The sequence below is a fragment of the Aegilops tauschii genome, chromosome 2 (assembly GCF_002575655.3).
Source record: "Aegilops tauschii subsp. strangulata cultivar AL8/78 chromosome 2, Aet v6.0, whole genome shotgun sequence".
NCBI lineage: Eukaryota > Viridiplantae > Streptophyta > Magnoliopsida > Poales > Poaceae > Aegilops > Aegilops tauschii.
The window spans coordinates 356,254,474-356,270,212 of record NC_053036.3 but is presented as its reverse complement, the minus strand read 5'-3'; the positions used below and the strand labels follow the sequence as shown (position 1 = coordinate 356,270,212).

The following is a 15,739-nucleotide window of genomic DNA, read 5'->3' as shown; positions in this document are numbered from 1 at the left end:
CCCAGATTCCGCGAAATGGCTTGAGGCCATGAAATCTGAGATGGGATCCATGTATGAGAACAAAGTATGGACTTTGGTTGACTTGCCCGATGATCGGCAAGCCATAGAAAATAAATGGATCTTCAAGAAGAAGACTGACGCTGATGGTAATGTTACTATCTACAAAGCTCGACTTGTTGCGAAAGTTTTTTGACAAGTTCAAGGAGTTGACTACGATGAGACCTTCTCACCCGTAGCGATGCTTAAGTCTGTCCAAATCATGTTAGCAATTGCCGCATTTTATGATTATGAAATTTGACAAATGGATGTCAAAACTGTATTCCATAATGGATTTCTTAAAGAAGAGTTGTATATGATGCAACCGAAAGGTTTTGTCAATCCTAAAGGTGCTAACAAAATGTGCAAGCTGCAGCGATCCATTTATGGACCGGTGCAAGCCTCTCGGAGTTGGAATATACGCTTTGATAGTGTGATCAAAGCATATGGTTTTATATAAACTTTTGGAGAAGCCTGTATTTACAAGAAAGTGAGTGGGAGCTCTGTAGCATTTCTAATATTATATGTGGATGACATATTGTTGATTGGAAATGATATAGAAATTCTGGATAGCATAAAAGGATACTTGAATAAGAATTGTTCAATGAAAGACCTCGGTGAAGCTGCTTATATATTGGGCATTAATATCTATAGAGATAGATCAAGACGCTTAATTGGACTTTCACAAAGCACATACCTTGATAAAGTTTTGAAGAAGTTCAAAATGGATCAGTCAAAGAAAGGGTTCTTGCCTGTGTTACAAGGTGTGAAGTTGAGTTAGACTCAATGCCCAACCACTGCAGAAGATAGAGAGAAAATGAAAGTCATTCCCTATGCCTCAGCCATAGGTTCTATCATGTATGCAATGCTGTGTACCAGACCTGATGTGTGCCTTGCTATAAGTTTAGCAGGGAGGTACCAAAGTAATCCAAGAGTGGATCACTGGACAGCGGTCAAGAACATCCAGAAATACCTGAAAAGGACTAAGGATATGTTTCTCATTTATGGAGGTGAAAAAGAGCTCGTCGTAAATGGTTACGTCGATGCTAGCTTTGACACTGATCCGGATGACTCTAAGTCGCAAACTGGATACGTATTTATATTGAATGGTGGAGGTGTCAGTTGGTGCAGTTCCAAGCAAAGCGTCATGGCGGGATCTACGTGTGAAGCGGAGTACATAGCTGCTTCGGAAGCAGCAAATGAAGGAGTCTGGATGAAGGAGTTCATATCCAATCTAGGTGTAATACCTAGTGCATCGGGTCTAATGAAAATCTTTTGTGACAATACTGGAGCAATTGTCTTAGCGAAGGAATCCAGATTTCACAAGAGAACCAAACACATCAAGAGACGCTTCAACTCCATCCGTGATCAAGTCAAGAAGGGAGACATATAGATTTGCAAAATACATACGGATCTGAATGTTGCAGACCCGTTGACTAAGCCTCTTCCATGAGAAAAACATGATCAGCACCAAGACTCCATGGGTGTTAGAATCATTACTACGTAATCTAGATTATTGACTCTAGTGCAAGTGGGAGACTGAAGGAAATAGGCCTTAGAGGCAATAATAAAGTTGTTATTTATGTTTCCTTATACCATGATAAATGTTTATTATTCATGCTAGAATTGTATTAAACCGGAAACTTGATACATGTGTGAATACATAGACAAAACAAAGTGTCCCTAGTATGCCTCTACTTGACTACCTCATTAATCAAAGATGGTTAAGTTTCCTGGCCATAGACATGTGTTGTCATTTGATGAATGGGATCACATCATTAGGAGAATGATGTGATGGACAAGACCCATCCGTTAGCTTAGCATAATGATCGTTAAATTTTATTGCTATTGCTTTCTTCATGACTTATACATATTCCTTTGACTATGAGATTATGCAACTCCTGAATACCGGAGGAATACCTTGTGTGCTATCAAATGTCACAACGTAACTGGTTGATCATAAAGATGCTCTACAAGTATCTCCAAAGGTGTTTGTTGGGTTGGCATAGATCGAGATTAGGATTTGTCACTCCGAGTATCGGAGAGGTATCTCTGGGCCCTCTCGGTAATGCGCATCATGATAAGCCTTGTAAGCAATGTGACTAATGAGTTAGTTGCGGGATGATGCATCACGGTACGAGTAAAGAGACTTGCCGGTAACGAGATTGAACTAGGTATGAGGATACCGATGATCGAATCTCGGGCAAGTAACATACCGATGACAAAGGGAATGACGCATGTTGTCATTACGGTTTGACCGATAAAGATCTTCGTAGAATATGTAGAAACCAATATGAGCATCTAGGTTCCGCTGTTGGTTATTGATCGGAGATATGTCTCGGTCATGTCTACATAGTTCTCAAACCCGTAGGGTCCGCACACTTAACGTTCGATGACGATTTGTATTATGAGTTATGTGTTTTGGTGACCAAAGATTGTTCGGAGTCCCGGATGAGATCACAGACATGACGAGGAGTCTCGGAATGGTCGAGAGGTAAAGATTGATATATTGGACGATAGTATTCGGACACCGGAATGGTTTCAGAGTGATTCGGGTATTTATCGGAGTGCCGAGGGGTTACCAGAACCCCCCGGGGAAAGTATTGGGCCTCATGGGCCATAGGGGAGAGAGAGAACAACCCACAAGGGGGTGGCACGCCCCCCATGGGGAGTCCGAATTGGACAAGGGGAGGGGGCGCGGCCCCCCTTTCCTTCTCCCTCTCCCTCTCCTTTCCCCTTTCCCCCTCCGAAAGAAGGAGGGGGGGGGGGCGAATTGGACTTGGAGTCCTAGTAGGACTCCTCCCCCTTGGGGGAGCGCCTAGGCCGGCCTCCTCCCTCTCCCTCCTTTATATACGGGGGCAGGGGCCCAAAGCACATCAATTGTTTCTTAGCCGTGTGCGGTGCTCCCTCCACCATTTACTCCTCCGGTCATATTGTCGTAGTGCTTAGGCGAAGCCCTGTGTGGATCACATCACCATCACCGTCACCACGCCGTCGTGCTGACGAAACTCTCCCTCGACATTTTGCTGGATCAAGAGTTCGAGGGACGTCATCGAGTTGAACGTGTGCTAAACTCAGAGGTGCCGTACGTTCGGTACTTGATCGGTTGGATCGCGAAGACGTTCGACTACATCAATCGCGTTATACTAACGCTTCCGTATTCAGTCTACGAGGGTACGTGAACACATTCTCCCCCTCTCGTTGTTATGCATCTCCTAGATAGATCTTGCGTGATCATAGGATTTTTTTTGAAATTGCATGCTACGTTCCCCAACGGTTTGGCCAGGTATGTATTAGATGCATGAGCTGGGCTGAGTGATCTTTGACTATGTACTTTTTATTTGGTCATGGATATTCCACACCCTCAGTGTTGATTAGTCTAGGCATTTTAATTCTAGATTTTAGACTTGAATAGCCTAGCTTAGCTTACTTTTAATTACAGAATGTTTTATCATTACTGTGGGAAATAGCCAAGAAGGAAACACTCATTGCACAATGCCAAGGAATGCATCGCTGTACTCTTGGAGTTATAACTTACTTTGTCTATCTTAGTTATTCTACATTTTTTTAGAATACACTTAGATCAAACATAGCCCTGCTTTCGTATTAAACTTTAGAGCACCCAAACCACTCCAATAACCATAGATCAGATTTACCAAGAGTGTCACTCTCACGGAGAGAGAAAATCAAGAGAGTGGGAAGTTGGGATGGAGTGCCAACACTATCTGATGCAAGATTACTGGTTTAACTCACCGACGGAGCTATGTGCTGCAGGGGCCACAGACCCTAGTCTTAGGTAGTTTAGTAAAGAAATTATTTTTGGGAGGGCTGAGATTGAAAAGAATAGAGTATTTTGCGCGAAAATGGTGTTTTGTCTTTGGCTCCCCATCATTACAGTCTAGCTCCGCCACTAGTTTAACTTCATATGATTTCGGTTGCTCCACTGGTCTTCGGCCTAAGAGCAAATGCCCAGCATGAGCTGATGTTGAGAGACCTTTTAAACCAACATGCTCTATCTCCCCCCATCACGACTTTTTGCATCTTCTTAATCCTACCTCCTACTTAGTTGCAAGTTGTTCCTTTCTGTTACTTGTCACTCTGGATTACTTACTTGTTAAGCGGTACATCACAATGCAATAGTAATTTAAATCTACTTATTACAATCCAAACATAAAGTTTCCAAATTATGTAGTTCATATTTGAACTCATTTTTTGGACAATTGCTCTAATTGTTTGAATGAAACACCCACAAATGTTCCACTAGATCATTTAGTAGTTGTGTATGATTTTCTTAATTATGAATCTAATGGATCACTCATAAATTGTAGAATTACTCAATCCACTGGGTTTCTCTGAAACCAAACAACAAAATTGTAAGAAATTGCTACGACATTTCACTGAACACTTGCCATGCATCGTGTTTGGCATAGACGACATCGATTTGGGGGGGGGGGGGGATGTGTACTAGGGCGGTGTAGGGATCCAACGACGGTAGCTTGAAGGCCTGACAGGGCAAATTTGACAAATTTGACCTATAGTCGAAATCAAATCACAGAATGAACTGTCCGTGAAACTATTTCACGCGGCTGACCCTTGGCGCCTAACTCTCAGGCGCTGCACTAGTGCAACGCTCAGGAGCTAGGCGCTGCACTAGTGCAACACCCAGGAGCCAGGCGCTACACTGTGTAGTGTGGCGCCTAGCTCTCAGGCGCTGCACGCTGACTTGGGCACATATAGGTGCGACACTGGCCGTGTAGCGCCTATCTGTGAGGCGTTGCACAGTAGGGTGTGGCGCCGGCGTGGCGGGCGCTACACAAAAGGGTCAGGGGAGTGAAATAGTTTCGCAACCAGTTCATTCTGTGAAATGATTTCGTCCCGAGGTCAAAATTGTCAAATTTGCCGCCTGACAGAGGTCCAATAAGGCCCGAGCGGCGTAGGAGATGGGTGCGGTGGTGACATACAGGGACCAGGAATGAGAACCAAGGACGGAGGAGGAAAGATGGAGTGTAGGACATGTGGACTAGGCATATACTAGTTCGAACTCCCTTACTCTTCATCTTGATTTGAGACATTGAGACAAAACTGAAAAAATAAAATAGTCCAGACTATCGAAACCAAGATTAAGTAGTCCAAACGGTCCAGTCAAGTAGAAGTAGGACAGCACTATAGAGGATAGGCTTGGAGCGTGCACTCCGCTATCCAGTTTCGCTCCACCGAAATGCCGCTCCTCCCACCCCCCTCCACGGCCACGCTGCCCCACCTCCGCCTCCCGCTCCCGCTTCCCCACAGCCTCCGCCTCCTTCACCGTGCCTCCCGCCACCCGCGCCTCCTCCCCGCGCCGGCGGCCGCCTCTCTCCCCCCGCCGCCCCCCTATGCGCTTCTCCCGAACCAGGCCACGGGCCTCGTCGCGGCTTCCCAGGCCAATTTCATGCGCGTCATCGTCAGCTCCACCGCCCCGGGGCTCGAGCAACACCAAGGGACAGACCTTCTCTGCGTCGTCCGCGCGCTGCTCAAGAAGATCCGCCGCCGCGTGCTCGTTGGGGACAGGGTGCTCGTCGGGGCCGTCGACTGGACCGACCGCCGCGGGATGATCGAGGACGTCTTTGAGCGCCGGAGCGAGGTGGTCGATCCGCCGGTCGCCAACGTCGACCGTCTCGTTGTGCTCTTCTCGCTGGACCAGCCGCAGCCTGAGCCCGCCACGCTCACCAGGTTCCTCGTCGAGGCCGAGTCCACAGGGATACCCTTCGTGCTTGCCTTCAACAAGGTCGAGCTCGCGGACGACCAGGTATACTCGGTCGGAGCCAGAATTGGGTCATTAGGTTACCAAGAAGACATATTCTTATTTTTTATTTCAATCCTATCGTAGCATAATCGCTTTCATCTAGATTGATAAAGAGTAGAAGTTCTGTTGATAAAGTACTCGTTTATACAACGGGGTAATTGGAGTTTAGATTATCTAATAGTGAGAAGCAGCATAGCACAAGTCATGATTATTGTGGTGGAGTTTGATGCATAGTTGAGCTTCGCATAGTAGCCACTTCATTGATTCGATCAATGGCTCATTCGGCACAAACTTACACCTTACTGAGACAACCTTCATCGCAATTCGGTGTATACTCACACTTTCTTGTGAGTCGAAGGAGTGACACAATTAGATACATAGGGGAGGCGTATGACCGAGTGCCAAATGTGTAGTGAGTTCACACTTTTTCTAGGGAAGTAAGAAAAGCATTCTATTTAATTGTTGGAGGTTCCATTTTCTACATCTAACTTTGCGATGAATTGCAACTGTAGCTCCAGCATGTTGGCCTGTTTTTTTTTGTAGTCAGCAAAATTACTAGGGGGCAGAGATACTAGAGACTATTGTTTATAAATATCTCAACAAGTTCCTTGATTTGAATTGATGCTAAATCGTTACTAAATTAGCGACCGTTTGGCGATCGTAGGGTAGTGCATTGCACTTGAGTCGTTAGGAGTGGACAAGAACAAGGACATATAGGTCTCATTCAGTAGTTTGCTGTGTCGTGCATAACAAACTGGGGGAAAAGAACAAATCATTTAAGGTGCTGCAACCGTGTGAAACATGGTGTTAAGGTTGTGGAATGCACACTGATGCAATTCGGTTTCCATCCATGGGCAAGGCAGCCATGGAAAAATCAGTCCTAAAAAAGGAAATATAAATTTTCTTTTAAGATGCTGCTCTCTATCTGGTGCTCTTGCTTCACAGGAAAATAGTTCAGTTGCTTGCAAGACCAATATATTCTGCTCAACAGTCAACAATATCTCTCTATCACCCTTTGAAACACAAGAATTTGGAGGGAACAGAACATATCTGAACTAAGGGGTTTTCGGCTTATTCATTTTAATTCAAGAGCAATGCAGGAGGACTGCATGTGTATACATAAGGAAGAAAAGAAAAGTAAACGGAAGGATACGGCAGATATAGCGATCAAACCACAAAGACCAAGCCCAGGAAAGAAATAACGTCTTGGAAAAGCTAAAGGCTATGATCTGGACAATTTAGGCCTGAACTAGGCTAAGCTCCTTTGCGGCAGCCGAACTCCAAGACCTTAATCTGCAAGTGCATCCCAGAAGAGATCATGGATGGATTTTGTTGGATTATTGAAGGTTCGCTTGTTCCTCTTTTTTCAAGTCGTCCAGCAGAGGAGTACAACCAGACTGTCGACTCCCTTCCTCTTGGCCTTAGGAAGTTTGTTTCTGGAGTTGGACCACCAAATGTCCAGGGACGCTTAAATGTGTGGCTGCAAACAAATAAAGCTGTGCCAGTTCAGGACCATACTCCACAGGATGCTGGTGATACTCCATAAGCCAATGATCTTTCAAGAAAAGGTTGTTCTTTGCATTGCCAATATGAATCTGGGCAGCAGCTTTGGAGATTGGAAGTTCAGTATTATTATGGGGAATTTGTAAACCATGCCAACCCGGTTTTCAGTGGTGCGCTGCATCCAGAGCCAGTGAGTCCTCAGCGCCAGCCTGGTGGCCTTAAGATCAGGAACACCGAGAACACTGGCACTTTTTGGCCGGCGGACCCGAGACCAGTTGACAGGGCAGTTCCTTCCCGAGATGATTTTTTTTGAAAAGGAGGATAACCCGTCCTCTGCATTAATTGATGCACATAGCCATATTTATTGCGAAAGCTCTTAATTCAACACAAAAAGTGATAAATAAGTTTGATAATGGGCTATGACAACAGCAAGAGATATTATATGTAGTACTTGTGCATCACTAATCCTATTTCTAGACCGCCATCCATATTGGTTGGACATAGCCCGTGCGACCATCTCCAAGTGGCTTTACCCAGAGACACTCCTGCGTCTCCGCACGCTGAAGTAAGCACCATGTATGGACCCAATGAGCATCCTTGTGGATAACCTGCAAATAGTTGGAAACTCTATTTTTGTTGAAAACAATATCATCATGACAATTCCCAATAGTCCAACACAAGGCGCACACCTCCACCGGGTTCAAGCCTTTAGTTGCTACTCCGCTCCTGCCAACCTATTCCCAAACATATTTGAGATTCTGATTGGCGGAGGCAGGTTGAAAGCCACATAAACAGTTCTCCGTAACAAATGCGCAAAAGAACAGGAGAGAATTAAGTGTTGAATCGTCTACCCTTATCACAAAAACAACACTTCTTGCTACCATTCCAATCGCTCCTGGGTCAGTTGTCATTAGTTAGGATTACACCTCTGTGATTCTCGTTTACCATGTCAGCATACATAGATTCTGAACCGAGAAGACCGAAAGCATGGAGTTTCCACCGGAAAACATCCTGCTCATGAGTCGGCTTGATAGATGTAACCAGACTATCCATTTATCACTGGTAAGTATCTGATGAAAATTAATATTCAGCGGATTCCTGGTCAAAACATTTGCCATGGAAGGATGTTTCCGATGTACTATATTATAAAGATTTGGGTATTGCGGACTCAGAGGAGTATCTTCGAGCCAGGAATCTTCCCAAAACTGGTGTGAGTATCGGCTTCGACAATGAACGGACCTTTGCTGAAGAACTCCTCTTTGACTCTCAATAGGCCCTCCTCGAAGGAAGAATCAGTGGGTTTAACTGTCATTTGTGACGAGTTTTAGAATGGAGATATTTATTTCAGCAACTCTTGCCACACTCCATCCTCATTTAACAACTTGAACAACCATTTGCTCAGCAAGCATTTATTTTTGATCTTAAGATCATCCACCCCAAGGCCTCCTGGATCTTTTGGTCCACAAATGATACTCCACTTGATCACTAACCGGTCGTCAATCCTCTTTCATTCCTTATTCGGGAGCTTGCTATACTGAACAGGGATCCTGAAGTATCGGAAATTCGGAACATAAAGGATCGTGCCTCACAGCCAAAAAGTTGTTTGTATTGATCTTTGCCCTGCTTGGCCTATCCAAAGTAGAATATTTCACTCTTATGGAACTTGATTTTGAGGTTGGAAAGTTGCACGAACAAAGAATGACCTTCATGATTGCTTTCTTCATGTCATGTTCCTTGAAAATAATAGTGTCACCCGCATACGCAAGTGTGTATACACCTCCATCCACTAGGTACGGAGTAAGGGCATCTCCAACGCTGACCCCCAAAACGGACTCGGTATCCGTCCTACGGCATCCTTCTTCAAGATGAAGTAGTCATCGTAGGACCGGATGCCATTGCAGAGGCGATCAAAGACATTTTTTTGAATCTGAAAGCACCGGCAAAAATTGTCCGCGAATAGGGCATCGGGGGCAAAGTAGTTGTCCAACGGCGCCAAATGGCCTGTTCCGATTCGGCACTTGATGACCCTTGATCGATTCCTTGAAATTGAGAACATGCTCTTCTGCACGCTCCGCGTCTGGAAGGACTGTCTGCATCATCGTTGTTTCATCCGCATAGTCCTCCTCGTCGGATGAATCAGTGTAGTGCTCGTATATGCACTCCATGTCCGGATCCATTGCTTCAAAGAAGGGACAAAAAATTTCAGCATGGGAATTTCACCAAACACTTGCCGGGCATGGCGACCCCCCGTACGGGCGAATGGTACCTGCGCGGCGGGCAAACGAGAGGTGTGGATTGGCGGCAGAGGACAAGCGGCATGGCGACCGGGTGGAGCGGTGGAGGTCGCGGAGGTCCGGGAAGGGCTTGGCGGGCGTCTGGGGTGGTAGAGCGGCGGCGTCGGCGAGGGAGGAAGCGGATGTAGAGAAAGAGGAAAGGATGGAGAGCGGGGTCCGGGCGGGGTTTTGTGTGGGCCGGGGGTATCGGAGTCCTATGTGGCGGTGGTCCAAATGTAGGACGCCCGGATTGGTGCGCAAACCGATGCGGGATGGTATTGGATGGCAAACTGCGTCCGGACAGCTTGGTACGGATGCTTGAGGAGGTTCGAGGGTTCGCTTTGGAGATGCCCTAAGGCCACCCACATGGCTATCCTCATTTGCCATTGCAATGAGAATGGCCAACATGCTGGCAACAATGTTGAGAAGGTTCGGAGTTCTCTCTCATTCTAGGAACTTTGCAATCTAGTAGCACCACTGTAGTGTGAACCCTTTCATGCGAAGGTTGTTGAAGAAAAGACCACTTAACCTTGTCATATGCCTTCTCAAAATCAACCTTAAAAGTCACTGAGCTTATTTGAATGTAGCACGTGGAAGTTTGTCAATCACCTTGATAAACCTATGCCGGGGGGTTTCGGATCATGAGTTGGTGATTGGGGTTGGCATAGCTCGTTTAAGTCTCCATTGTTCGCTTCCTAATTGAGAGGGTTAGTCCAAGGTATTTCACTGGGAGAGACTTCTTTGCAGTCAATCATGGCCTTAGTCAGAGCAGCATCACCATCGCCGCATTTGATAGGCAAGAACGCGCATCATGGATTTGATTGCCTGAAGCTCCTCACTCGGAGACTTTATGAACATGATGACATCATCTATGTAAATGGACATACTCTGAATGTTCTCTCTGCCTATAGGGGAAAATAAACTCCAGGACTCAGGCCTTCACATCGTGAAAAGCAAGATATCCATGAAAATGATGAAAAGAGCAGGGAAAGCGCGTTTCCTTGGCCAAGGCATCTAGTGAATTTAGGACCCAGAGAGCCGTTGAGCAGAATGCGTGTTGATGCAGTGGAAAGAGTGGTAGATAGCATGCCAGCCACACCATCGATCATCGAAACCCTTGCACCTTAACACTTCAAACCGGAAGGGCCATGCAACCGGGTCAAAAGCTCGATCCATGTCAAGCTTCACAAGGTGGTATATTTTTTGTTGTTGATGAAATGACCAGGCGGTCTGCCACACCAGCATGAAATTGTCATGTATGGAACATTTCTTGATGAAGGCTCCTTGATTGATGGACAAATCCGAGGGAGGAGGTGCGAGTCTTATTGCCATGACTTTGGAGAGGATCTTCGTGAAACTGCGGACAGGGCTTATGGGTCTGTATAATCTTTGTCCTCCCTTGCATCAGGTTGCTTGCTTGCGAAGGTGGACCAAATGAGCCCAGTTTAGGATTTCAATTCCTCTTCCACTTGGAGTGTAGAGATGCTAAAAAATGCCACCATGTTGTGCTTATTTAGTTATTTTGATGCCAGCAATTTTGGTAAACTGCCATATTTGTCTGGGAGGAGAATCAGCGTCTTGGCAGCAAAATCTGTCCACTAACGCATCCCAATTCCCACTTTACACGCGCTCCAGCAGCCTCAACTTGGCGTTGAGTCTCAGGATGTGATCAAGGGCCACTGGATCCCAGAGCTGTCAACGACCTCTCAGCCAAACCATCTGTTGTGAGCCAGAAGGACTCAAAGTGGAAGTGTTTACTTTTCTTAAACTTTGGTTCCATCGAGAGCAGTAGAGGACGACCTGAGAACAAGTTATGCCATTCGACTGAGACTAAAATTTGCCCAGCTTGCGAAGGATGGTGTTTTCTTGATCATTGACCATGCGTAGGCTCTCCCATTAAGGTGGATGTCGGGCATAAGATCCTCGGTGGGACAGAACTTTCCCATCATTCTTCTGTTTAAAGTTTGAGTTGCTTGTTTTGGCCGTGTTTTAAGTTAATATCTCCCAGAACTACCCACAAACCTTGGGTCGCCGCACATGCCACTCTCGGCTTATCTAAGAAACATATTTGTTTTCGCATTCTTCTTGTGGGCCATGCATGATGGTGATCCAGCACTACAATCGAATCTCTTGTGGGCTCGGATGTACACATTCATATGTTTTTACTCATAGGATGAAGCAAACGCATTCCATTTGAGTTATATCAAAGGGATTTGCCTCTCAACAAAGACCTAATTCAGCCTAAGAGGTCACCTGAGCAATAGCCAGATAAACAATAATACGCGAGTGTGGCATAGTTCCCTGGTACATACAGCACACAACGAATTTGATTGGTACATCCTTGGGATCACACTCCTTTTGATAAACACCAATTATATATGGCCACTAGTCCGTGCTGTCATTCGTCAAACATTCAAATTCAAGTTAGCTAGTCTTTTAATTAAATATATAAAGTATGAAAGAACTGGCATTTGATACATGCCCACCATATGGGCATCATTGTTTTGTAAAAGATAAACATCATACATTCACACTTTTGGTTTCCCTTACCGAGGTGCGAGTTTGAGCAATTTTCTTTCCATTCGATCCAAAGAACAGATTGGGTTCCACCATCAAGATATAACGGAACAAAAACAAAATACATCCTCAAGGTTCGAAACTAGTAAAATAAAAGACATGGTTCCAAGCGTGAGTTTGAGCAATTAGAATGTGCAATTGCACACTGTTTATTATTTAGTGTATTTGTTTCACATTGTCTTGGTTTTACCTCAGTTTATATTTGTGTGGTTGAGCTGATAATTTATAACTTGGTTTTCTGCAGATCATCTCCTACTGGAGGGACAGGTTGAAGAACTGGGGCTATGATCCACTCTTTCTAAGTGTTGATCAGAGATCTGGATTATCTGCTCTTGAAGAGATGCTGGAAGGACAGACAACTGTAGTTGTTGGTCCAAGCGGTGTTGGGAAGTCCAGTCTTATTAATGCCTTGAGATGCAACCAAAACATTTCAGAGGAAGATCCAATACATCAACTTCTTGAACAGGTGACTGTTATATAATTTCAAATTGCATTTAACCCCAGGCATATCGTCATCAGTTTCATACTCCTTCCGCCTGAAAAAGCTTGTCTCTCAAATGGATGTATCTAGCACCAAGTTAGTGCTAGATACATCCATTTGAGGGACAAGCTTGGGACAAGCTTTTTCGGACGGAGGGAGTACAACGAAAGGTTTAACCAATAATTTCACTTAATCACACGTGTTTTTACTTTTTGTTGCATTTTGCCCCAGCCGCATGGCCCGGCTCATGCCTGATTGTGTTGCCAATGGCACATCTTGTTCCACATGGCTTGTCTTCCTTAATTGATCCATCTCATCAGCCAAACATACGGCGATATTATTTTCCTACTGCAAATTCTCACCCATTTCTGAACCTTTCAATGCCATACATAATCCGTTCTGAGAATTTCATGATTTCTTGTTTTGTTAGTTTTCCTCTAAAATGTAGCCCTTTTACGGATATAAACGTACAGCTGGTTACTAAGGTTGGGTCAATTTATCAGGAATAATGCTATCTTTATCTAAAAAAGAAACTCAATTTGTTAGCTATGCTTGATATTGAGATATTGCCGATTGGATTTGCTGAACTAATGTGTTGCCTCTGATAGGACTAATTCAATATGTATATTTTTATGTGGTCCCAAGTTGGTTTGCCTCGCAGAATAGGAGACGATGGAGCAAGTATGCATTGTTGTCTGTTTCTTATGTGGATGCAGTAGTCTTTTTTCCTTTTACCTCAGATATTGTATAGCTTGACATGCTTCTATTCATTTTTCCCATCGTTGCGAAGTTTCTCAACCTTTTTCCAGTAAACTTTAGCACGTGTAGAAACCTTTTTCTATGTAGACACTGAAGTCCCTTGCTTGTGCACATTCTTTTCCAGAATAGTAAATGGTTTGGTGAACAACGCGTTGGTCCTGTGTCCAAGAAAAGCGGCAAAGGAAAGCATACCACACGTCATGTTTCATTACTTCCGATAGTTGATGGAGGTTTTCTTGCTGATACTCCTGGATTTAACCAGCCTAGCCTGATGAAAGTGACCAAAAGGGGTCTTGCAGAAACTTTCCCTGAGGTTTGTTCACTTGATGCTCTATTTAGTTCCAGCTTCTGTGCATGAGCAAGTTGACTCTGTTATGGTGGTAGTTTAGTTTGTTATGACATTTGCATAATTGTGTTATTGATTTTGTATCCAGATAAGAAAGATGCTAGAAGAAAATGAGTCCTCCGGGTGCTTATTTAATGACTGTGTTCACCTTGGTGAACATGGCTGTGTTGTCAAAGGTGACTGGGAAAGATATCCATACTATCTGCAGTTGCTTGATGAGATCAAAATCAGAGAATCCTTCCAGTTACGAACATTTGGAACTAAAAGAGAAGGTGATGTCAGGTAAGCCTTAAAGGTTTCCTTTATGAGAATCACTAATGCACACTAACACCAGATACATATGCCTTTTCTTCTCTATTTCTAGTACTGTGGTTTCTGTTTTTTTTAAGATTTCTAGCAAATATTCTCTAAAGCTATAAGCTATCAACAAAATAAAGCCAAATGTTTGGAAGACAGGTTAGTTTTTTCATAGTTTGGCAAGGTGAAATGCATTATGGTGAATGGAATCTACCTTATGGCAGTAGGCGGTTACCTATTTAGCACTGATCTGCTTAGCATATGCCAATCTTTCCATGATTGTGGTGACAGCAGTTGCTTTTATTCATACAGAAATAATCCATATATTCGGAAATTTTTTGTGCAGAATCATGTGGTTATTTAATTTGCTTAGGTTTCATACAAATTACTTTCGCCATTTCGCTACAACTGTCCCCAGCCTTGGTGCACTTTGTCTAAAAATATCTACCCATTTAGGGAATCAAGACTAACTCATGCTATATTTCCACTGTCTGCCTTACTTTAATGCTTTGGAAAAGGTTAAGTAATTGTACCATGCTTATTCATAAGGGTTTTCTATTATAACTTTTTCTTGGGTTTAGTGTTTCATTGACCCAGGCACATGGTGGCCTAGACATATACTCCCTCCGTTCCGAATTACTTGTCGCACGTATGGATGTATCTAGATGTATTTTAGTTCTAGATACATCCATTTCAGCGACGAGTAATTTGGAACGGAGGGAGTAATAATCTACTCTATAGAGAGTCATATTTGACAGACTGGCATCCTTTCTTTAGATCAGTTCCTGCGTATCAAAGCACCTACTCTTTTTGATGGATGCTGAACTTTGTGTGTGTTAACAATGCAAACATACCCATCTTGCTTCAGGTATAAAACAGGTGCCATGGGTGTGAAGCAAGCGGAGCCTCGCCTTCAACTCAAAAAGCACAGGAGGGTGTCCAGGAAGAAGTTGAACCAATCGATTCTCGATGAAATGGATTCTGATATGGATGACCTCGATGATGACTACCAGTTCGGTGTAAGCCGACGTACTAGCAAACGGTGAAGCTGATTCTTACCTGATCTAACACACTCTAAACATTACCAAGGAGGAACAACGGATGATGTACATAACCGGCTCTCTACTGTCGCCGCCATGTCTAATTCTACCGACCAAGTTTTGAAAATAGAAATGTCTAGACGAGGAAACTACAGAAATGTGCCCTAGATGGTGAAGATTGGCATTACTTGTTTCCCTGTGACAACATCGAGAAGAAGAAAGTAAGATAACCAAAGAAGCAAATTTACACAATCTCACGCAGCGTTGTTCTGAACTTTCATAAGGTGGTGTTGATTGCTCTATAATCAATTTTATGAGGTAAAGCTGCAGGCTTGAGGCGTCGATTTAGGTTTCTGATGAGGCTCACAGTAGACCTTGACCAACATTGGTATACATTATCAAGTCGTATTTTCAAATTCCAAGTGTTTGGTTAAACCAAGAGGAAACTTCTTGGCAGCTTCGTAACCCAAGAAAACTAAACCCAGGGTGATGTGTCATAACAACATTTAGATTGAGAGGAATGCCTGATAAAGGATGTAAGATTATGCAAAACAAACGTCCTGTAGGATGCAGTCACGCAGAGCGGAATAGAAGAAGCCCTTGGACCAACATCTTTTTTTTTTTGGATTTTGTTTTTTTATCTTA

General features: G+C 44.1%; 1 protein-coding gene across 1 annotated transcript; it reads left to right on the top strand.

Annotated features, from left to right (window-relative positions):
* The first annotated feature begins 5,195 nt into the window (after positions 1–5,195).
* Positions 5,196–15,346, top strand: LOC109738203 (small ribosomal subunit biogenesis GTPase RsgA 1, mitochondrial). The gene is made up of 5 exons (XM_020297305.4): positions 5,196–5,821; positions 12,416–12,637; positions 13,536–13,724; positions 13,846–14,039; positions 14,923–15,346. The coding sequence occupies exons 1-5, from the start codon at positions 5,255–5,257 to the stop codon at positions 15,098–15,100; spliced, it is 1,350 nt and encodes a 449-aa protein (XP_020152894.3). The 5' UTR covers positions 5,196–5,254; the 3' UTR covers positions 15,101–15,346.
* Positions 15,347–15,739: the final 393 nt, after the last annotated feature.

Excerpts from the sequence above, each read along its gene's own strand:
- LOC109738203 (XM_020297305.4), top strand. The coding sequence starts at position 5,255 with ATGCCGCTCCTCCCACCCCCCTCCACGGCCACGCTGCCCCACCTCCGC. Across the intron at positions 12,638-13,535 it reads TACATCAACTTCTTGAACAG|AATAGTAAATGGTTTGGTGA; the intron begins GTGACTGTTATA and ends ATTCTTTTCCAG. Across the intron at positions 13,725-13,845 it reads TTGCAGAAACTTTCCCTGAG|ATAAGAAAGATGCTAGAAGA; the intron begins GTTTGTTCACTT and ends TTTTGTATCCAG.